Genomic DNA, 23,862 nt, shown 5'->3' with positions numbered 1-23,862 from the left:
ACGGATTTCAAAGATAGTTTATTGAAAATGGACGGTGAAGAAATTAAACGAAAACACATATGCTTACCAGAAATGTATGACGGCCAAAAACAAAATAAATGAGGTCAGTAATCATTACTTCTATCTGTGGTCTGAATCATTTTATTTTAATTCTTTAGGATTAACATCACAAAAATAAAATCAAACTTAAAAATGATCCAATAATGCAGCAGATTGTGATTATAACGTAAATATTGTTATGAAATATTCTGATTCAGTTTTTTTTTTAAATCTAAAAATGGTCAATCGACAATGTGAAGCCTTCTTAATACAAAAACATTGCTCACCATCAGTATGGATTGCATCTACATGCTTTTATACTACTAGATCAACATTTCCCACTAACGCTCCACCATCTACCGTCAATATGGTTCCTGTGACAAAGGAGGCCACATCGCTGGCTAGATATTCAATTGCCGCTGATGTATCTTCTACTTCGCCAACACGACCAAGTGGATATGCCTTACCGTTTTTATCGAAAAATTGATCAGCTTCTTCTGATGTCAAACCCGTCGACGTTTCCACCATGCTAAAACAGTCGTAAATATGTTTCAGAGGGTTTTTTTGCATTATATGAAACACAAGCGTTTTCCTTAGTTTTTTTTTTAATTGACGCAACAAGAAACAAGGATACATATTTAGCAAAAATATTTACCGTGTGCGAATTATTCCTGGCGCGACCGCGTTCACACGAATCCCATTTGAAGCCATGTCTTTTGCAGCAGATTTGGTTAGTTGAATAACAGCCGCTTTTGAAATGCCGTACACATAGCTATTATGCGGTGTTTGAATTCCAAAGACACTTGCGATATTTACAATATTACCTTTGGTCTTATTTAAATGTGGAATGGAGAATTTCGTGAGTTCAACAATACTGCGCACATTGATGTTCATTAACAAATCGTAGTCAGCCATTTCGACATTTTCGGCATTATTCATCTTGGCTACACCAGCAGAATTAATCAATATATTCAACTTCCCGAAATGATTTACTGTCTCGTTAATAATTCGCTGTGCATCTGTTGTGACATCTGCTAATATTATTAACGGTGTTGGTGCTCCGGCGCTTTTGATTTCCTCACTAACATTATTCAATCGCTTCTCATTTCGACCAATCAATGAAATGCTGGCACCTTTCTTTGCTAAATGTATGGCAGCATCGGCTCCAATGCCGGAACTGGCACCAGTTACAATGATTACTTTGTCAGAAAAACTCAAATTGCCCTCAGCACTGACAAAGCCAAGCTGTAAGAAGATGATTATTGATTCAATGTGACATGACTGATATGAATTGTCAATTCTCAAGGCATGTGAATAAAACTTAAGACCCCGAATTGTAACTTACCCCGCAAATGACAATCTTAGTCAACAATAGTACGAATAATTTTCGATTCATTTTTTCTTCCTTTGGAAAAAGCTCGATTTTTATGCAACTTTCAATTGAAAAGTTTCCACTCAAATGAGTTCAAAATTGAATATGTCTCGTATATATAATTGTCGAAAAGCACAATTGTGTAGTTTGTAGTTCGTTAACAATTAATGCCTTTTAGTATTGTCTTTGATAACATTCTTCAGATGAATTTTATGATAGTTAAAGATGATTTGTGGCGCTAGTTTTGTTTCTATTGTGTTAAGAGTATTTACAGTCGTCATAAAACGATTTAAATGTAATGAATAACGTTCATATTCATACAAAAGAGGTCATATTTAGTAAATATTATTTACACAAGAATTATGTTACGTGCGTAACAATGAATTTAAATTCCAGAAGTTGACTTTGATGTCATATTTGAAAATAAGCTGTTATTCGCCAATTTTTCATCCGTATTCGTTATCACTTCGCCTTGAAATGTTTATCATTCATGGCTTGATCGTTGCTCAAAAGTAAACTGCTTATACATCGTATGCTTGTATTTATCTCCATCGCTCTTCTTTACCTTGTCCATTTCCCATTGCCCATGTATTTCTTATAAAAAAAATCTTTTCGACAAATACAAACATTTTATTACTATTTTTTGACGAAAAAAAAGTTCTTGTAATTTTTTTAAATGTACGAAAATCTTCAAAAATGAATAAATGAATTTTTGAAACAGATTTAAGGTGAAATTGATAACGACTAAAATGTAATCTTTTATGGCGGCGTATATTACTGTTAAAGTCTTTTCAATGGCAATTTATTGTAGCTACGCAGTGTGATCAATCATTGATCATAATGTGAAAGGGGTAGGAGAGGTGCAAAAGACCGAATACAAAAAATTTGAAATAAATTCCGAAAGCAAATCAGAAGGAATATTTTCCACATTACTAGTTTGAAACTCAGCTGAAAATGGGGAAATTGATTCCTTTTTAATAGTTTAAAATAAAAATCACATGTCCGGGCTTGATATATATTGTTCTATAAATGCCGTCAGTACACTTTGGTAATTTTTTTTGCATCTATGAACATTTCCATTATAAATTGTTTCGGTGAAACCTAAAAATGTTGTTCCAAAAAAGAATCCAATAATGCGAACGATGGTGATTACAAAGTCCTTATTGTTATCAAAATTCTTTTGAAAAGGCTAATAAGTAACCTACAGTACATTGTGCAATGATCTATTTTAAGAAACTTTGGTGCTTCATTTACACTTCTTAACGTTCAAACATCTGATGATGTTTAAGAAAACATTTTTTTTTTAATATTTGATGTTATATATTTTATTACATTATTTCGTTCAATTTCATATAGAAAATAATACGAATTTACAAAGTTAATTCGTTACATATCTACGTGTTAATGTTATCGATTAAATTGCAATGTACAAATGAAAATAATAGTATTGCTTTTCAACGCGTTCTTCTGTCATATGATGAAAATATCGATTATTCTGGATTTTTCGGATGATTCATTTGATTTGACAGAAGGAAATTAAATTATTTCGTAAAATTATTTTGATTTATTTTGATAAAACAACAAATAAAAATGCATAAAAATTTGCAAATTTGGCACTTGTATTTATCGAACTGACGTAATATATATTCATATATGTATGTATGTATAAAATCTTTAAATAATTGCTAATAAATGTATTTGGGCATTTTACAAAAGTACTGACACGACCATGTGGCCTATCTGGCCACAAAATCTTCGATCAATTAATCAGATTCGTCGTGAGACGCATAATTGTTTTTCTTCTGCGGACGATTTCGTTTGCGTGAAATTGCAGGGGAAAACATAATAAAATGCCACCTTTATATCTAATAAGAAAAACTATATAAGTGTCATCTATGTGTATACTTCTAAATCGTTTTTAATTTCAATTACTAGCTATGCTATAAAAATGTACTTTTACGTGTGTAAAATAAACAGTTTTTTTTCTAAATCCAAAAATGGACATCGACAATGTGAATCTTCCCAAATACATTGAGAATAACCGCATTGAATTTGTAGACTAAATGAAAAAAAGAACTACTTAATTTTTTTTATTGCTGTTCAATTCCATTTGAGAGCTAAAGTTCCTGTTTATTGAAGAATTAAAACTAAATGATGAATAAAATCGAACAGAGCATGAAGATAATTTACGAAGAGAAAGATGAATCGAAATACGGTCACACGAAATGCGATAAAAACATGAATTCTTCATCTCGTTTAAACCATTCCATAGTCTGTACAAATTGCTTGTGGTTGGGCGGCAGTTGTAGACGATACGTTATTTTGTTGTTTCTCTTGTGCCATATTCAATTCGACTAATGTATCGATGCTGTTGATGCTGACACCTTTTAGGATTTTTTGTGCGGCCAACGATGTGAAATTAAAACTCAAATCACTTAAACTTGGAAAATTGTACAGTTCATCGCGATCATTAATGCTATTCTCACGCGATACGCTGAATCGACGATCGACCGATTCTTTGTCCATTGATTTATCGCCGTTGTTGATTTTTTGCTTACCATCACCGTTACTATTTATGGCCAAATTTGGTTCACTGCCAACGGCAATCATATTTTTCGATAAAATTTGCGCAATGGAATCGGTATTGATGGCTGGATTTGAATTTAATTTTGTCATATTACCACATTCGTATGGTGACATCTTCAAATCACAATTTGAATTGATGATTTTTTCATTTTTCTCGATGAACCGAAGATTACCAACCGAACCGGCAATTGTATTACGTTCCAAATTGATTGTTTCGATTTTCTCCACAACCATTTCATCCAATGTAAAGACATTTTTATTGTTCAACGGTGACGATGGACTAATGTCATTCACATTTTTTAATACATTTTTATAGACAATGTTACTATTTGTATTGGATATGGGCAACGAGAATTTTCGTCCATTATTCATGGTGGCATCGTTATTTACGTTCTTGGTAAATTTGCAATTTTCAATTGAATCGGTGGCAAATGGTTCGGGCGTAGGTGTTGGCATTATACTTGATTCTGGCGATGTTTCACTTATGAATGACAGTGAATCGCATGTTTCCGATGCCATATCATTTTCGATCAACAATAATTCATTTTCTTTGTCACGTTTCGATGATGCACGCATTTTGGCCGGCGAACTATGTTTCGATATGGATCGTTTTATAATTTCACCATTTCCATTTGTTGTCGTTTCATTGTTTATAATATAAACATTTGAATTGTCCAAAAGTTTACCATTTTCAAGTGTGATAACACTGCGTACCGGTGAATTTTGCACAAAAATCTTTGTGTTTGGAATTTGACTTTCATTCGATGTGGTAACCTGAAGTGTGATTGAACTGTTTGAACTGGAATTGGGTATGCCAATCGGTGGTTTACCGAGAACCGGTACAGTAACATCATCTGAACGTGATGTTGGACCATTGCTGGTTGATGTTGATGTTGATTTCATGCGTCCATTTGAGTCCAACGTCAATTTTGATTTGCCCAATTGATGTTTTGGTGAACAATTTCCATTGGCATATGAACGGCTACCACTTTTATTTGTTGTAATCGTACTTATCGATGGATGTGAATCAAGACTCGAATGTCCGCTTGTTCGACTATATGACACTTTATCGTCTTCGATGCTTGATAATCCCGATAAAACGGATGCCTTGCCGGATTCATAGCTTGATGGGCCACTATTGACAGAACGATAATGACGATCGTTTGTTAGTCGATTATCAAGGGTACAAGTTTTCTTAGGACTTCGATAAATTTCACCACTTTTCGCTGTAATTCGATTCTGTTCGTTAATTATATGCTTGCTTGGAACTGTACGTTGTACTTTTGTTTGGGTCGATGCAGCGGGTATTGAATGTGTTGATCGAGGAAGACTACCGCTACAATAGACCGGCGAACGTCGACGAATTGGCGAACAATCTCGCGATGAAATAACAAACGTTGATTCACTGGACATGTGACGACGATGACGTCGCGGTAGCGTTGATGATCGATGTCTCAATTCGGCACCATCATAAAATGTTGACTTCGAAAGTGTTTTAATATCGGGAGCATCCTGAAAATTATTTTAATCATTTTGAATGAGTTGTTGTTGGTGTTTTATCATCATTGAGATAAATATATCTTACCAAATCGCTTGTCTGTGTGCCAACACTGTGCAAATGTACGGCCTTTGAATTAAACCATTCAGCTGGCGGAAATTGTGCAGAATATGTTTCAATTTGACGTTGCTTTGATCGTCCACTGCGCCGAAATAGTCTCGATAGCAGAGAAGCCTTTTCTAAAATTCGAAATAATTGAAAATGCATGAAATTCAAAGTAATCACATAATTATGGTGTCTGTTAATAAACGTACTTGGTGACGATGAATCGGTGCTTTGATATTCTGAGCTGCTGCTGTCAGTTCCACAATTGTTCGATGCCAATGTTTGTGCATAGTTTTTCGAAAGACTTCTCGTTGATGCGCATCGTTGTAATCGTTTTGATGAACCAAACAATCGCAGACTATGACGACGATCCAAACTACGTGGCGTTGGAAATGATGCACTTCGTCGTTTTGATGTTCTTGCATAAATTACTTTGTCATTGGGATTACCTGTATTCAATGAAATTATATTATCACCAGCCATTATTTTGTATATAATAATGCAAAACAAAAGGTTTACTACCTCCACAAATGACATCAGCTAAATTTGTTTGAATGCATTGATGTGTTAAATCGCCGTCACGTTCCGTTGAAATTTCACCATATAAATTGTGTACGGCTTCAGCATTTGTCATTAAAATGGTTCTTGCATCGGTTGGTTCCATTGATTCTTCAAAATTATCGGGAAATCCGCGTTGACTTCGTGGTCTTGATCTGCTTCGCCTTCGCCTATAACCAAAGAATTCGCTCAATTAATTTCAAAAAAAAAAAATTGGAATTTTCCAATCACATTAAAGGGACTATATTTACTCAGGTGTCACTATAAAGTATCCTTTAGCTGTTTGATAGATCTTTTTCTCTTGCATCAATTGGGCTAGACTGTCGTAAATCATTTCATTGCTTGGCTGTTGCATATGTGGAAACCTGATTTGTGATTGCAGTAAAAATAATGAGTTAATATATACGAAAAAATAATGCAAAGTAGATAAAAGATCACCTTTAAAGATTAGAACACTTACCGCACTGATAATTTGACGCGTATATTTTCAATTGTGGCAGACTGTCCTTGCGACGTCAAATCCATAATGACGTCGCAAAGAGCCTCCGGCAATGGTGTAAACTGTCCTTGCACGGTCGGAGTTACGATACAATCATCGATATCACCTGAAATAAATCAAAATTGAAAACCATTAGTTGAGGCTTTGAACAAAAAAGAAAACGAATTTTGGCTACATTTTACTGAAATTATCCGCACTTGTTTTGTGTATATCGCTATAGCTTGAGAGTGCAGTGGCATTTACTTTCAAAGCATAAAGTCGACGTTTAAAACGATTTTTTTTTTGCATCAAAAACAAAATCAATAAACGGTTAATTGGCACACGCGCTTTTCTAAATTGGTAACATGGCCACCTTGAACGGTATGATTATTTAGTATTATAGTGATTTTTTATCTTTGAATGTGTACTAGCTTTTGTGATCATAATGTTTAAGTTAAACAACATCAAAATTGTTGTTGATGTGCTCAATTGCTCTTTGAATGTTTAAACATACGAAAATCCACTTCAAAGTTCGTGTGAACATTGTATGTTTCTTCGTTACTTTGTCAAAATTATGCAATGGTGCCTAATAGTTTAAACTACCGGCAATCGTGTGTGTGTGTGTGTGTGTATGTGAAATAATATCTTCTTGAAAAGAAGTAAATTGCAAACTTTCGAATGAAAATCGTGGCAAACTCATGTCTATCTTAACTATTAAAATTGTTTGCTCGTTTACGTGGCTCGTCAACAGCAATAAATGTTCAACCATAAAATGACACATAGAATCACAAAATGATTTATTACATCAAAATCTCTTTCGAAAATGCTCTTTTAAATGATTGCATGTGGTAATTGATTTGTAAACTATCTTCTCGTCTTTTTTTCTTCTCTTGTTTTGAAGAAACATGCATCTGGTGCGTATAGTAGCCAAGCGGAAAGTCAATAAGGAAGAGTAAAAAAAAAGAGAAAATAAATACTCGAAATGGCACATCACTCAATGATGACGATGATTTAAAATTGGATTCAGCGCCCGTTTTCAATGCAATTTCAAGTGCAGATTTTCGTTTTGACTGAAATGCTAATTATTTGCACGAGACAAAACACACACACACACATGCTATATTTATTACCCAGACATAAAACATAAATAGACGGTAAGATTGGCTCGATTAGTCTGCCACTGTTACCTGAATTTTATGCCATTTTATGCAATGGCTAACGACGTCAGAGACGATGACAACAACAAAAGAAACTAGTGCTGAACAGAAATAGAAGCTTTAATTTACATAGCAAAAGTGTGTACAATGAGTGCACCCCATGCACACAAACAGCGTACACATATCGGATGCTCTGGCTATGCCTTTTTAAACGAAACGAACCAAATGAAATACACTACCAATTTACATGGATGTAATGCTTAATGTATCAATGAGTTGAATTCAAAAAATATATCTGAACCCCATGGAGGGTCTGCGGACAACTGAGCAATTTTAATCACTTTTATAACTTTCAATCAAGTTTTCTGCGATTACCGTACAAATTCTTTGGGAAAACCTCTTTTTTATGGAAAATAAGATAATTGTTCTAAAAAGAAAAAAAAAATGGATTGGGCTCAAAAGCCCGAAAAAACTAAGTTTCACGTTGATGGTTGGCTTGTTTAAGTTATGCGTGCCAAAAACAAACCGAAAACGATTTTGAAGCTTGATGATACATCAAGCAAGACATTGATAACAACCAGCACGTAATTACATGTATGTAAGTATCGTTTAGAAATTATTATGACGATTTAAGTATGTAATTTCATATAATTTGTTGATTGTGTGTATTTTTTTTTCTTTCTTGGGATTCATGATACTTTGCATACATAAGTTGTTCTGTTTCTGTTTTCAATTTGCCTTTTAACATTATTTCCTAAATACATCGTCTCTGTTCATATTGTACGGCTTTATTTTTTTCTTCTTCTTCAATAGGAAACAAAAGGAAGCCAAGTGGAAATGGAATTTGTATCATTTTACAAATCGGACAGCACTTTCGCTATGCATTGCCATACTATGGATGGTGGTTTGGCGTTAAGTATAGGCGTTTACTTCCGAATCTATAAGATCCAGCGAAGATAACAGAACAATTTATAGCTATCAAGGGAACTTCATTGTCTGGCTGGATTCTATTCTTTTTCAATTAAAATTGCATTCTTTCTTCCGCATTCTTTATATTTTGTAATCTTTTCTCCTTTTTTCTATCGTGAATATGCATTTTGGTTTTGTAAATTGAAGTTTTCGGTTCGTAATGTAAACAGCTAACTTTCAGCAGCAATTCAAGTTGAAAAAAGTATTTTCGCTCCAAAATTTGTTTAGCAATTAGAATGTGGATTATTACAAAGGTCTAGTTTTTCTTTTGCCGTTTTTAATATTTTTTTCTTTTACATAATATTCCAGTGAGTCAAATAAGTCACGCATTTAAATTACGAAAACATCACAGATTTGAACGTTTATGTTAAAAATCGTTTTTCAAAACAACAAAAAAAAATGTTTATGATCCGTAGACAAAAATGCCCGACATCGATCAGTCATTGTGGACTTTATGCAATTTTACATTGTGGCCATCATAAAATTCAATTCATTTTGGCAGCACGTTTTATTTTGTATAGGTCGCGGTAAATGTAATCTGGATTCGTCCAGAGCGATTAATCATATTTTATGAAGTGCGATCGATGTACGGTTGCGTATTTCATTGAATTTGCTGTTGATCGCCTAATTGGAGTCTGGAAAGCCTATAAAGTACACATTGAAATATTACACGATGAGTATGCGATCGCATAACAACGCGTATGTGTCGTACTACGATCTACACAATTCGCACATATTCTTAAGAAACTATCATTTCGGAAACCGAGTAAACATACACACGACTTTTACCTACCGAAGTAGTGATTGGTTGCGTAAGTTTGCTTTGTGGAAATTTGGAGCAATGAAGAAATGTAATCTGGCGTAAATGCCGTCTTAGACCATTTCTTTTTTTTTTGACAGAGTGTCGCGATGCCAAGATTAATTGAAAAAAATGTAAATGAGCAACTTTCATTCGACTGACCGTCGACAATTTTCACCAATCATATTCACGAATTGAAAGTGTTTGTTTGGCGCTATTTCCCTTTGCGATCACCGTCTATCAATTTGCCTGGCTAATGATGTTTACTCATATAATTTTTGTTTCTCTAGTCTCCACAAAAATATGATATTCTAAAGGGAAAAAAATAACGGTTCATCTAAACTAAACGCAAACGCTCCATTATCGCATAATCTGTAATTAGTTAATTTGAATTCAATCAAATTGAATTGGTCGAATGAATGATGAACTCACTTTGACTTTTATTTGCCGGTGCTTGCGTGTCAACAGTCAATAGTACATGATGCTGGTAACAAACAGCATTGTTTACCAGTTTCGTCATTGAAAATGATAATATAATTTGTTATGCTTCACATTACTCATTTTTGTTGTGATTTTTTTTTTCGCTTGTCTGGATGGTCAAAATCGCACAGAAACAGTAAAAATTTAAATGAAAATGTTATGCAATTGCGCAAAAGTACAGAAAAGAAAATGCATTCGTTGGATCATTTATTGAATGGGAGTTTGGTCACATTTTAGATTATAAATACATCGCGCGCACACATACATTTATTTCGTTTTAAAGTAATGACTAAATAATATGCAGGTGATTATGCGCCAATACATGTGACACTACGATTTTATGTCTACTCAAATCTAAAGCTGATCGATCGCAAGCGCAACTAAACTCATTTATCGCATTACAACTCAATGGGTTTTATGTTTCTACTTTCATTTTTCGACGAAGTAAATGTGGAATGTAAGCGGCGGCAATGTGGATATTCTTCATTATGAATGGCAGAGCCACTACTTCCCAAACACAAATAAAACATTTACCGTCTCAACATCGATTACATCTAATCGATCGATAATAATAATAAAGATAGGTATGATTGATTATTATTTTGGATTTACATGACACTATTTTCACAGTAAAAATATGTATAAAAATATGTATAAAAATATGTACAAAAATTTGAACGAAATAGATTTGTTAATTTGTTTTTTGCTGCGCTACATGATGAAAGACTCTAGAATATATTGATACAATATAAGCAGATGGAACTTTGAAGCGGACGGAAGAATTTGCAAGAAACTCCATTTTTTCACGAAGAGTTGTGTGATTTTGTAGTTTCAGAGGTGATTTAATGAGCATTACATTTGTTATTTATGCATTTATTGCATAGACTCTGTTTTTATTTAAACCAATTTATCTAAATCGGGTGACTTGACTCAATCGATATATTTATGCCTGCAAATTGGCAAGATCACTTGACGCGCATGCAGAGCATGTATTTTTTCGATCTGTCGTTTGAATTAACACCAAATAAAAGTCAAGCCTCTCTGAACACTCTTGCTTTATTTGTTACATTGTGAATAAATTATTGCCTGTGAATCGAATGGTCATGAGTGTCATTTACGCCATTCGAAATGAAATGCAAAGAATTTTGTTTACTCAAACTACGCATACTAATTAGAAAAAAGGGACACCTCTCCCTCTATCTCTGTCTCTCTTTCAACCGTATGTCGCTGTATGCATGCTTCTTGATTGCATGGTGAGCAAAATGTGCAATAAAAGTGTTACAATTAAGAATCGTCAGTGAGACGGTTTCAATAAAACACACTCAAACACCATGCATGGTATTACATTGAACGATCTATATGCATCGATAAAATTGAAAACATTTATTTTTCCACAAAATATTTGATCGGCAGTGCCGATTCGGCACAACAAAGAAGCGAGAAAAAAAAATTAACTCCAAGTGAAAATACCACAAACTGATTATGGACTTTTAGGTCGAGCTCACAACTCTGACCTATCGAAGGTACATTCATTTTTTATTTGTTGCTCTCCCTCTCCTTTAATACTCTCTTTTATTTATTTCAATTTTAACCTTTCAATTTCTATGAGCCGCATATGTGCTCTGCAAAACGGTCTCTATCGATTCGACAATGTTGACGACTACGAATGCGATGCTTCATAGTAAAGATGTGCGTTACGAAATCGAGAAATGTCGGCCAGGGGCTTGGGTAACAAAGTGGCGTTTTGTGATTCGTAATATATCATGTTGCTAAAAGAATGTGTTCAACGTACATGAACCGAAGACATTTATTCAAAACAAATATGCTTCGACCTGGTATCGATGCTTAATTAGCTCATTGGGTGCCTGCATTTGTGTAATACATACCATGTCTCTGTTTTTTTTTATTTTGTGTGTGTGTGTGCTAACCACACAATCTTTCAACTTTGATTTCTTTTAATGTGAATTTCCGCAAATAAATTCCACGAAAGAGTGCAAAACAATGTGACCGAAACACATTCACACATTTTGTAAGCGCACATTCATAGAATCTTAGTAATTGAAAGGGTGAACAAAATTCAACGATAAAATGCAATAGTGTTATACTTCTAAGCAAAAAGCCGATAATTGGGAAAGTATATGGCTTAAAACCAACAACATCGAATTATTTTACATTAATATGAATTTTGTAGTGTGAGATTAAGGTGTAAATGCAAATTACACTTGGAATTGGAATGCTTTTGAATTTGTTGACGGTTACGGCAGCATCGGTAATTGTGGTGGCGGTTAATTTAATAATTGTATAGTTGTATTTCGAAAACAAGACAAACATACGAAAAACGAGTCGCATATTCACATTAAATTCGTTGGCCGTTGCTCTTTGGTGCGTACCGATCGGAAAATTGTACAGAATATTTCAAAACATGGATATCCAATTAATAACCACTTAATTGGACAGCATATGCGTAATTGGATATATACTTAAAGTGATTTAGATTGAACCCTGACACCGACTTCATGTGCACACACAGACACACAGCCCACACATAACAGACCCGCACGTTGAAGGTGTTGTCGAAGAAAAAAAAAGTTTTCTTGCGCAGCGCTACTCTCTCATAACACACAAACATTACCATATTTGAAAAAACTTGCTTTTACACGCCGCCAGACATACCATCGACGATTGCAATTCTAAAAAATTTCCTCTGCACAATTTCACTCAATCGCAAATAAAATGTGTGTACGTGCGCGATATGGGAATAGCGCATATCATAAAAAAGATTTGCCGCATTTTCGTGATTTAAATTTCTCTTTTTGGTTGGGATTTTCGTGTTACACTATTAACATATTGAACAATACTTTTGCATCGAAATGGAGCCATTGAAATGTGCGTACGGACAAAAGAAAATAATTAACAATATCAAAGTGTCAATGGCTTGCCATTTCTATAATTTTAAATGAAGAGAGAAAAACATTGCTCCAAATAAGTCTGAAACGACAACAAACCCGATGACCTGATATCAAGCATCCACAATAAGAACTGTTGAACGTATTGAACGAAATTTTTCCAGAAAAGAAAAGTGCTGTGTTGTCAAGGCAATCAAGACTTTCCATTCCAATTGGTCAAATCATCACATTGCGCACATGTGTGTTCAACTATTTCGATCGATTGGTTGCCGTGCCGCACTTTATTTCTTCTTTCTCATTTCTATTTTGCTATTGTTGTTTGGCTCTTAATTGATGCGTTTTTGCACTATGTAATGGTTTAATATAAATCATTGTGTCAGCGCGTATGTAATTATTTTATTTCAGGAACAAAAAGACCACAAACAATCAAAGCAAATACGGTGAAAAATAATTGTGAAGAACAGCGACAACAAATGAACGTAGAAAAGAGCGCAGAGCGATAGAAAGAAAAGACGAAAAAATCTAATTGAACGAAGATAACATGCGATTTTATTGGTCGAATATAATTTGTCTGCGCACAGGTGAAAAGATGACAGCCAGGTAGTTGGAAATAGATGTGCGCGCGTCGCGTTCATTTTACGCATACCCAATCTCAAAAATACAACACACATCTTTCTCGTGTATTTTAATACGATTTTCATTGATCGATTTCACGGTTTCAGACTTTCGCTACTTTCCATTTACACCATTGAGCCTTTGCACAAATTGGACGACGTAAATAAATGAGAACGACAAAACAAACGGCACATCTTTCCATCACCGTTGTGTGGCTGCTGTTGTCAAAGAAAGAGATTGAAACAAAGACCATTCTTGATGCTAAGGCGCGCGTACGCGCAAACACACACGTGGAGAGATCCAATGAAGGTCACCATTTACATGGGCCCGCATCAAAAACTAGATGAGATGTGAGTAATAAATCGCTTTGTGCGCAGCTTTTTGTGCTTTAGTGACAGTTTAATAGCGAAATATCCGACATTATTTACCACGTTTTCAACATTATCATTCTCAGCAAAAGAAAAGACAAAGAAGAAAAGTAAATTTAGTTCAATCGTTTCGATTTAATTGCCACTTGCTATCATGTGTTTATTGTGTTTGCAACAAAAACGCCCCTTTAATCTCCTTATCTTATCGGTGCGACCATTTGAATTCCAAGTCCTTAGCCGACGGCAATAATCTCTTGTCAATGTCATCATAAACATTTTTATAGCAAAATGATTAAACTATTAAAATGAATTTGCGATGAACAAATTACCGGCATTAGATCAATTTTCACCTTATGCTTTCAATTTATAACTTGTATTGATTTCGTTTTTATTTTAACGCGAAAAAAAAAATAGATGAAATATTAATCCTTTCGATATAGAGAGTAAAGTGATTAGTAAATGGCACTATTTGTCGATACTTCTGATTTCTCACGATAGCACAACCAATGCAAATGGCATGAAGAAAGTTTCCCTCTAATAAGACTCGTGTACTTTTTTTTGTGTTCATTGCTGACCACATAAATGTACTATAAATTGAACGATGTGTGAGGGTATGAGCAAGTGATGAAAAGCTTATGATTTACATGCTAAATGCTTTGTAGATTTTTTGCTCTCTTCGGCAGATAAGTAAAAGTGAGAAAAAAACACCAAATGTGAACGATGATACGTGACAAACAATGTTGATTTCGCTGTCAACTCTCTTGGTAATACAATTAAATTGATACAGCGAGACAACACAACTGGTTTTACAGCCCCTCACTTATCTGCTCACTTCGATATTTAATTGATTTTAAATGGTAAGACTATTTATTTATGATTTAAGTGATGTATGGTATTCATAAGTGCATTTTACATGCGCTCATCTCGTTGAATTAAAATCGGTTGAATTTTATTGACTTTTAATTTTATATGAAATCGTGTTCGAACATATCTTGAATTTTTTTTATCGTAATATACCGTTGTCTGCTTCTATTAATAGAAAACTGATAAATGTAAAATGTTGTAAATTCGGAAATGAAATCGAAAAGCTTACACAGAGGCCAAAAACGATTTGATCTGAGCATGAGCTTGTCTCAACGATGTTTTTATACTCGATTTTTTTTTGTTTAACCACATTATGGTATAATCATCGTTACTATCAAATGGGTCATTCGCCAGAGATTTCGCACAAAGTAAATTGCATAAATACAAGATTCAATCGAATTAAGAGAGAGAAAGAGAGAGAAAAATGTCATATACTCTTTAATTTAATATCATGACAAACCGAAAATGAACTTTAACTTTGTGCATCGATGATGATTGTACCACAGATTCACGAAATGAACGAATGAAAAATAAAATAAAAATAAAAACAATCGCATAAAACAATTGAATTTTATTAAATCAAAAACAAAATAAGCGCCTCTGAACATTTTACGTACGAAACACGTCCAAATGCATTTGTGCATGGCATAAATTGTAAACTTTGCTCAGCTTGAAATCTGAAAACAATACAATCATTCGCCAAATATCGTGGCTTAAAATCAGTTGTGGCCGATCGCCGCTTTTGTCGTCGTTGTTGATGCTGTTTTGTTTTTATTTATATTTTCATCATTTCACATTCGCGCCGAAATGTATCGAAATTCATCAACGAATCAAAGACCATTCTCTACGGAAAATATGGCGAAAAAATTACACCGTCTTATTTGGAACAGAAAAATAGTGATAATGTAGAGTAGCAACTCATTTTCATATCTATACCAGAAGATTTGAGTTGGATCAGTGGAAAAAAAGTTAAATTTTCAATGCAAACACGTTGAATACCAAGCGCTTTACTTTTTGTTTCAATAATTTCTTTTCCCAAAAAGTAAAAAGGCCTGAAAATGATGCTGCCTAAAGTGCAGAATGTTTTTTTAGGTACATAGCATAAAATACACATAAATAACGAATATTGACGATGATCTGCCGACACGTTTTTGTTTACACTTCGTTTCGCCGCTGATCGCTGACAAATAAAATTGGCCCGCAAACTGATTTGTAGCATTTTATTTATTTAATGTTGTTTTTAATAGAAATTATATTGATTTTAATAGCACATATAAACGTCACATATAGAGATATATTGACCTAAAGCCAAACAAAGGTTAAAAACAAATACGTGTTAATCATGAATGTATGTAAAATGAAATGGCTAAAATGCACACTACAATGGGATTGTGTGAGCGCATTGTGAAAATGGCAAACGATGAAAGTTCAAGCTCTGGATGTTTTTTTCTCTCGATTTTTCGCGATCGCCCAGAGAAATTGAACAATGAACAGAAAATTGGCAATCATTCGATTTTGAAGCAATTATTATTGTTATTTTATCTAATTACCAATCATTTTGAATATTTCATTTTGATATCTTTGAATATTATTAAATATTCGATAAATAGCGCGAAATCGTGAACTTGAAATCAGATGCCGTTTGATTAATTTCGCATGATACAATCGCAATGTGAAAACAATGAACAACTATAAATATGCAATAAAATTTCAACAACAACTAAGTTTCGTTTGTTGATTTGACAAAGAAAATGATGACCTTAGAATATGTTCAGATTTGGTCATGTCAAATAAAATGTAACGTGAACACAATTTCTCACACATCTATACACACACAATAATAATTCATTAATAGTCGCGTGCAAATACAAAAAATAGTTTGAAAAGAATATCACGAGTTATGCGAAACACAATAAGCACAATTTCATTTATAAATCCATACCCATAAATACACAACGATCGAAAGCGAAAAAATTTAATTTACAGAGTTGTGGATTTTGTGAAAGGCATTCCTTTAATTGCAGAACGAATGCGCAAGTTGGATGAACTCAAGCAAGATGATTTGTAACATCGAAATCACTTCCCATTGTAAATTCAACAAAAAATCATACCAAACGACCTTTCCTCCCGCCCTGACAATTCAAAACAATACGGAAGAACGTCCACACTACCAAATTTTGGAATCGTTGTTAATGAGAAACAAAAGAAAAATGGAAGAAAAACAACTTTAAACATCAATAATTATGATTTTATGAGTGTCTAATATGGTTCGAATATTGATTTGAGTCGACCACAATATTTCAAAATGCAGATATGGTTATTGTATTGGCATGATGGCGTTTTTCACATATTAAATATTGATGATAGTAAGTGCAGGCTCGTAAAAACTCATTGATGGATCGATGTGCAGAAGTGTATATTAGGAAATGGCCGCTGGCAATATTTGAGACCATTTCATTTCAATGGAAGCAGTGTGTGGTTTTTTTTTAAATGTTTAACGAATAGAAAATGAAAACGAAACGAAAAAAAAAATACAAAGATAAAAACGATTTGAACGATACATGAGTTTAATGCCATGATAAATATATCGAGATCGATTCGTGGCTTTGGTTGTAGCATAACGATATTAGAATATGGTAATCACAGCGATAGCGCACTGAGAAATTCGAAAAAATGCAGGAGGGAATAGATGTGATTGACCGAATTGTCAATTAATTTTGAAATCAATAAAAACGTTCACATAGCTTAATATTTGTGAAGAATATTGTTTATATGTCTTATTCTCTCTCTCTCCCTTTCTCGATCTCTCGACAAGTACCATTTTTACCTCGAACTCATTGTGAAACTTTTTTCTTCGTTCGATATCGCATGCAATCGAACAAAATCATTGCATTATGCCACCAGAAGGGAAATAAAGAGAGACGAAAAAAACCTATTTATGATAATTTGAATTCATATATGTATTGGCCTGCAGCAATAACAAGCCGGCATGTGCCATTATTTCAAACATCTAAATTATACATCATTGCATACTTGGGATCGACGACGATAATGATGATGATGGTCAATCGATCGATCGATCCATCGTTTCATTTGCTGGTTTTCTCTAAACATAACGTCGCTTATGCCAATCCATCGAAATATTAAAAATTTCAGCCAATCAATTGATTTGCCGCAATTTTCGTGTCAAAACTAACTGAATTAAGTTATGGAAATGAAAATAGAACCATTGCTTCCATTGACTCCTATCAATTAATGTGTATATTAATCAATTTTGGCAGATATTGAAGTGATTTGGCTGTGTTGCACAACCATTTTGTCGAATTTGTTGATCGTTTTTATGCCAAAGCCCATGCATGATCGATTAGCTACATGTAATTTTTGAGTTCGGGTTCAATATCGTAATATCGTGTAACGAATGAAGAAAAACGAAAAAAAATTTTTTTTTTCTTGTTGCTTCTTTAATTTGAGAGAATCAAAAATATATGCCTGGAATGAAAATGTAAATTTATTGCGTTTGGTGCTCAGGAAAGAAAAAATCAAATAAAAAATACTATGTTTTATCATGCGATGATGAATTTATGGAAAGAAGCAGCTATAACACAAATGTATACAGAGAATCGTAAAATAAATCAAGCGAGTCGTTTCAAATGCCATGCTAAAATCAACGGTTGCTATGTTGACTTAATGTGCTGCGCTTAATCGTACATCGCACACAAAATTCTCTGTGGCCGTAACTATAATGAAAATGTCCTTTGCAATGTCATCCAACGCTGCTACACTTGTAATCGCTTGTAATAAAGCCCAGTGATCTGTGCAAAAAAAAAAAATCTAACTCTTGATGATATCGCTTATTGTAGATGTGTTTTTTTTATTTTGTTTTGTGGTTTTGTTTTCATATGGCGTCATGACTAAAACAACACTAATTCAATTGCGGTTCTCGTATTTGTTGATTTATTTATTTTTTATTGAACGACGACAATACATCGAATGCAAGCCATAATGTTTGAGTCAAGCAATAAAAGCGGCGCACCATGAAGTATGTGTTCATTCAAACATATATGGTCAATGATTTCAAACATTCTTCTATAGCATTTTTTTCTCTCTTCACACATACGAATCAATGCATACTTTTTATACAGTGACTAAGTTATTCTCGTAAAATCTCAGCTCAATCAAAAATGTCTGGCAAATATGATTGTAACCATGTACAAATCAAATACAGCGCGCGCTCTCGTATACATTATAATTTTTTTTTTCACGTACAAATCTAACTAAGAGTCCATTTGTAATTTGACCGTGCAATCGATATATTTGTGTACGTGCAAACATACGCATTTGCAGAAATAAAAAAAAGGAATGCATCGCGCACGGTACACGATGGAAATGATAGCCAATGCAATTGCTACTCGCATTGATCGTGGTTTTGTAGGTCAACCATTTGTAATACGATGTCTTGACTTTAAATTGGCCAGTTACACATATTTTGATAAACTGCAACTGTTCGCGAGTTCATTATCACTATTAATGTAGTCGATGTGAGTGAAATCATGAACTCGATCAAACATTTATTGACCTGACTCGTTTTAATACTTCATTCACACAATACATGTACATGTGGTGCGCGTAACTAATATGAAAACACATTTTTCGCCTCTTCTTCTGCCTCCAAAAATTGGATTGTTTGTTGTGTTTTTATTCATTCAATTTTCTCTATTGTAATATGAATTTAAATAAACGTTTATTGTAATTTACTGCCAAAATTTCCATGATTGTAGTCACTAGTCAGTATTGAGCCTATACAGTATCCAATAAATTTCGAATTCTTAACGAATTGAAGAAGTGTTTCATTCTTTTTCATCGTCATCCTCTCCTACGTCGGTTCATTTTCAAATCATAAACAGTATTCAGCACTGTCATCAATTTAAAATCGACAAATCTTTAAATTTCCTAATTGCTATTCGGAAAATTAAACATGAATAGAAATCGACAGTCATACAATCAATATGCTGACATATTCAATAAAAGACATTCATTGTCGTTCGTTATCTATGGACTAATCTGTTACGCGTGTCATATTTTTCTGAAGAAAAAAAAATTGTTCAAAGAGGTCATTAACATTGACACGATTCGAATCATTTTGGTGCAAATTCGATTTATGAACTGACTGAATATGATGAATCTATATTTAAGCAATCAACATAATAAATTTTTCCCCCTGTCATGGCCATTTTCAATCAAATCTATTCACATTAATTTTCTTATGGCGAACGAAGAAATGTCGTTTACTTCTTCGAAACTACGGTGAGGTAGCTTGGCAGAATATTGCGAGAAAAGATGGAAAAAAAGAAAAAGATAGAAAGAGAGAGAGAGAGAGAGAGAGAGAGAGAGAGAGAGAGAGAGAAATAGAGAGAGATGGAAAATACAAAAATTATGGTGACATGGTTATGAAAATTGATACGTTTTGAAAACTGAAAACCAAACAAAACTGATTATTTTTCTATAATTTTTTGTGACCTGAAACAAAAAAGCCAAATCCGAATGGAAAAAAATTGAGTTGTGTTGCAACTTCTATGGAATTTGTGATTTGACCATTAAATTTCGATATCGTGAGAATCATCTGTGGGCAATATGACGGTCATATTTGATTCAATAGACTGCCGTTGAACAAATGAAAAGAGTTGAAGTCGCAAAATGATATAATTTGCACAATTTAATGCCAGCACACAATGGGAGCTGAGACAGTAAAGTTGGTTTCATGGAATGCTTATGCTTTTGAATTCTAGTGATTTTTTAAACGAAAACTAATAACATAATTATAGTTTGTATTCGTTTTCGTTGCCGTTGATTTTATTCATTTCTTATCGAGTGCATCCGAACACAAAACAACCGAAGAAATGAAACATTTTCAATTTTTGCTTGAGCACCAATTTTTTCTTCGTCTTTGTTCATGCGATGAAATGGCAGAATTTCTAAACCGTCTTATTGCTTGTCGTAAGCCGTTTTAAACATTGAACTGCTTAAATCGTCATCGGTTGATACAAATAATCGACACGAAGAGAGGCAAGGCAAATGGGATAACAAAGTGTACAATTTTCGTGTTTTATATTTTTTTGTGAAACTTACCGACTGCACTGATGACATAAGTAGCTGGCGGTTTCAAAACGCTTCTTGCATATGCACCACGTAAAACTTCTAGAGCGCATGGTTCAGCCGTGACTAACAGCATCCCTGGAGCAACATGACCAGCATATTTTAACGCTCTTGTTGCTGCAGTTAGTGCTTGGTTCCACCAACATTGCGAATTTGCAGCGAGAAAATTCTATAAAATAGAGCAAATAGAAAATGTTTACGATTAGAAAAAAAAAACCATCATGTAATGTTAGAAAAGGAAAAAAGAAAAGAAAAATGTGAGCGAACGACCAAGAAGGAACAACAAAGAAATCGAATGAAGATTAAACCAATTGAGTCAAGAAATAAAAGATAAAAAAAAATGCACAATAATAAATTCACAACGTGCAGATGATTTCGACCAAAGAGAATCGCACCGATTTAATGGACAGGGAGAAAATGTGACCAAAGAAATGGAAAATAGGCGAAACATAAAATTTGTAAGTCCACAAGCTCAAATCTAAAGCAGTTAATAACACAAACACTCACACGAACAAATCTACTGGAAAATGAACAAAACCAAACGGCCACAAAAATTCTGACCAACGTAAACATTATGGAAAATTATTCATGCACCAACAACGATTTTAATATTCTGCTAATGGCAAAACAATAACAATAATCACATTGCTTGTAACAGTTGTTACCATATCGGCATCTCTCTTTTTGTATATACACAAAATATAGAAATTGGCAAATATCTGTGATCTGAACGGAATTGAGTGTGTATTTACAATTTACAAACAAAGCAATCATGTTTCTTTTATTTTCTCGCTCAAATCATATCGAGAGAGAGAGAGAAAGAGAGAAATGCAGCGAATACATTTCGCCAATGATATTTAGATTAACAATAAGGATAAATGCCGCCAACATTAAACAATTGGAAAAACCAATCTAAAAAAAACCAAAACACACTTGCAAATCTTAATTGCATACGCATCTGCATAACCCAAAGCTTAAAACGATTCGATACACATTTGCCGCTTTGTATCGTGCATTTTTACCTGAAAATGGTGAACGGGATTTTATCACGAGTATAATTACCAAGTAAATGCAAGTACATACAAATAGACGCGGCAACCAATAAAACCAATTTAATTGTACAATTTTAGTATGGCATGTATCGAAAATCGATCGATCGCACTTTTATGTATTGCATACTACAACGCAAAAATTATTGTCACGATCAACAATTGCGCGCGCATTTCTATTCAACTTAATTTCACATTTGGAATTGATTTTATGTACGTGTGAAATGTTTCCTTTTTTTCTCAATTACGATTTGCACAAAATGACAGCGAACACACACACATACATACAAAAAAAAATAAAAGAATCCAGGCGCCGCTCAAGGAAAACCATTATTATTTGTATCGAACGCTTTTGGAACAAATTCGAATTGCAAGTGCTGAGGTTAAATGAAATGGAACAATGCCACTGTTTTATGACCAAAAAGTATATTTTTTTTCTCCTTTTTTAAATTTTTATTTCAACAAATCAAATGTTAACCATTGTGTTCACTGTTTGTTTGGTTGATTTGACGGATGTGTGTCATACGAGCGACAATACTTAAGCACATAGCTAACAATCAGGCTCCATCTATGCAGTAAATAGTCATAGTACTTGAAAGTAACGGGGATCATAGAATATTGATGCTTTCAATAGGAAATAATCGCAATATGAAAAATGCATCATTTATCTACTAGAAAAATAAAACATCGAAACTATGCTAGTATTTGCTAAATGCTAATAATGCAGATATTTGAAAATGTGGAGGTAAAAAAAAATGGGTGAAAATAAAATTCAATTGAGAGACATTGAAATGGATTGGCATATGCATAAAACATTTCTCTCCCATAGGTAGTTCAGTGCGATGAAATTTGTAATTTAGACAATGTTGAACGCTTCGAAAACAAAATGAAATGTGATAAGATGCCACTTGCACACCATTGCCTTTATTTGCACGCTATTGCTGGCCAATGTGAACAGTGTTCATTGAGTGTTAAACATTGCACTATAATAATTATGCATAAATGCCAGAGTTGATAAAAAAAGGGAATCAATTGAAACGATTGAAATGTTCACACCTCGAAATGTCAATTTCAGTAAATCAAATGTTTACCGACAATTGACAAAAAAAGCCTACTTCTTCTACTACCTTTGATGAACGTGACAAGACAATCGTTGAATCTCTATTTTACCCATCATTTTCAAAATGAGAACATACTATATCGTCACAGCCATTTCAATTTCACATCTGTTTCTTTGCATCAATGACATTTTTTTTCTCTTTTTTTCGCAATATTCCAACAATTGTACGTTTGCAATGTATTTGCTTCTCTCTCTCCCTCTCCATCTTTCTCACGTTCGTTTATTTTTCTCTTCTCGACTTTCATTCGACAACGATTTTCAGGCGCGATAAAACCATTTTTCGTACAATGGTGACGCAAAGTTTTGCGGCCACATTAGATGATTTTTTTACTATTACCGTGACAATCGTGAAAAAAATGATATTTGGTTTGTGCGTCATAATTGTTTTTAATTAAATGAATGAACATTTTGAGAATGAATCAAGCAGATAGTACTAAAAAAACAAAGAAATGGAATGATGCCATTCAGCAAAGGTTTGCCTTGTAAAACACGTGTGCTCCTTTTATTGTTGTCATTTTTTCGATCGTTGTTCAAATATATTTTTTTGTCATTCAACACAATATACATTCTTGTTTTCTTTCGTTCTATTCACAAAATCATGTATATTTACCAAAATGTTCGTTAATTAAAAATAATTCAACACTGAACTTGAACAACATTGTTTGGTTTTTGGTGTTCGTTTCATTTCTCATTTCAAAGCAAATATATGTAAATAATGTGCTGATGATCTATTTTGTTGACAAAAC

The 23,862-nt window shown here is 33.7% G+C and overlaps 2 protein-coding genes across 5 annotated transcripts in view; both read right to left on the bottom strand.

The window, feature by feature from the left end:
* Positions 1 to 118: 118 nt before the first annotated feature.
* On the bottom strand, positions 119 to 1,524 carry LOC116337681 (3-oxoacyl-[acyl-carrier-protein] reductase FabG-like). The gene is made up of 3 exons (XM_031762444.1): positions 1,385 to 1,524; positions 695 to 1,284; positions 119 to 568 (listed from the first exon to the last, which is right to left on the bottom strand). The coding sequence occupies exons 1-3, from the start codon at positions 1,433 to 1,435 to the stop codon at positions 355 to 357; spliced, it is 855 nt and encodes a 284-aa protein (XP_031618304.1). The 5' UTR covers positions 1,436 to 1,524; the 3' UTR covers positions 119 to 354.
* Positions 1,525 to 3,012: 1,488 nt separating this feature from the next.
* The window catches only part of LOC116337654, an 83,604-nt gene continuing 62,754 nt past the window's right edge, over positions 3,013 to 23,862 (bottom strand). For 3 of the 4 annotated variants that reach the window (XM_031762403.1, XM_031762404.1, XM_031762405.1), the window contains 6 exons: positions 20,921 to 21,116; positions 6,619 to 6,763; positions 6,410 to 6,523; positions 6,123 to 6,328; positions 5,583 to 6,049; positions 3,013 to 5,509 (listed from right to left, as the gene is read on the bottom strand). In XM_031762403.1, the coding sequence (XP_031618263.1) occupies positions 3,668 to 5,509; positions 5,583 to 6,049; positions 6,123 to 6,328; positions 6,410 to 6,523; positions 6,619 to 6,763; positions 20,921 to 21,116 (2,970 nt within the window). In that variant the 3' untranslated portion in view covers positions 3,013 to 3,667. The remainder of the gene's footprint in view (positions 5,510 to 5,582; positions 6,050 to 6,122; positions 6,329 to 6,409; positions 6,524 to 6,618; positions 6,764 to 20,920; positions 21,117 to 23,862) is intronic. The other variant, XM_031762406.1, reaches the window with a different exon arrangement.

Source organism: Contarinia nasturtii, unplaced genomic scaffold (genome assembly GCF_009176525.2).
Source record: "Contarinia nasturtii isolate CC-2019 unplaced genomic scaffold, AAFC_CNas_1.1 Cnas_scaffold_285, whole genome shotgun sequence".
In the NCBI taxonomy this organism is placed as follows: domain Eukaryota; kingdom Metazoa; phylum Arthropoda; class Insecta; order Diptera; family Cecidomyiidae; genus Contarinia; species Contarinia nasturtii.
This window is presented reverse-complemented; position numbering and strand designations above follow the sequence as displayed.

Coding starts and splice junctions, on each gene's coding strand:
- LOC116337681 (XM_031762444.1), bottom strand. CDS start 1,435: ATGAATCGAAAATTATTCGTACTATTGTTGACTAAGATTGTCATTTGC. Junction 1,285..1,384: donor CTAAGATTGTCATTTGCGGG/GTAAGTTACAAT, acceptor ATCTTCTTACAG/CTTGGCTTTGTCAGTGCTGA. Junction 569..694: donor CCAGGAATAATTCGCACACG/GTAAATATTTTT, acceptor CGACTGTTTTAG/CATGGTGGAAACGTCGACGG.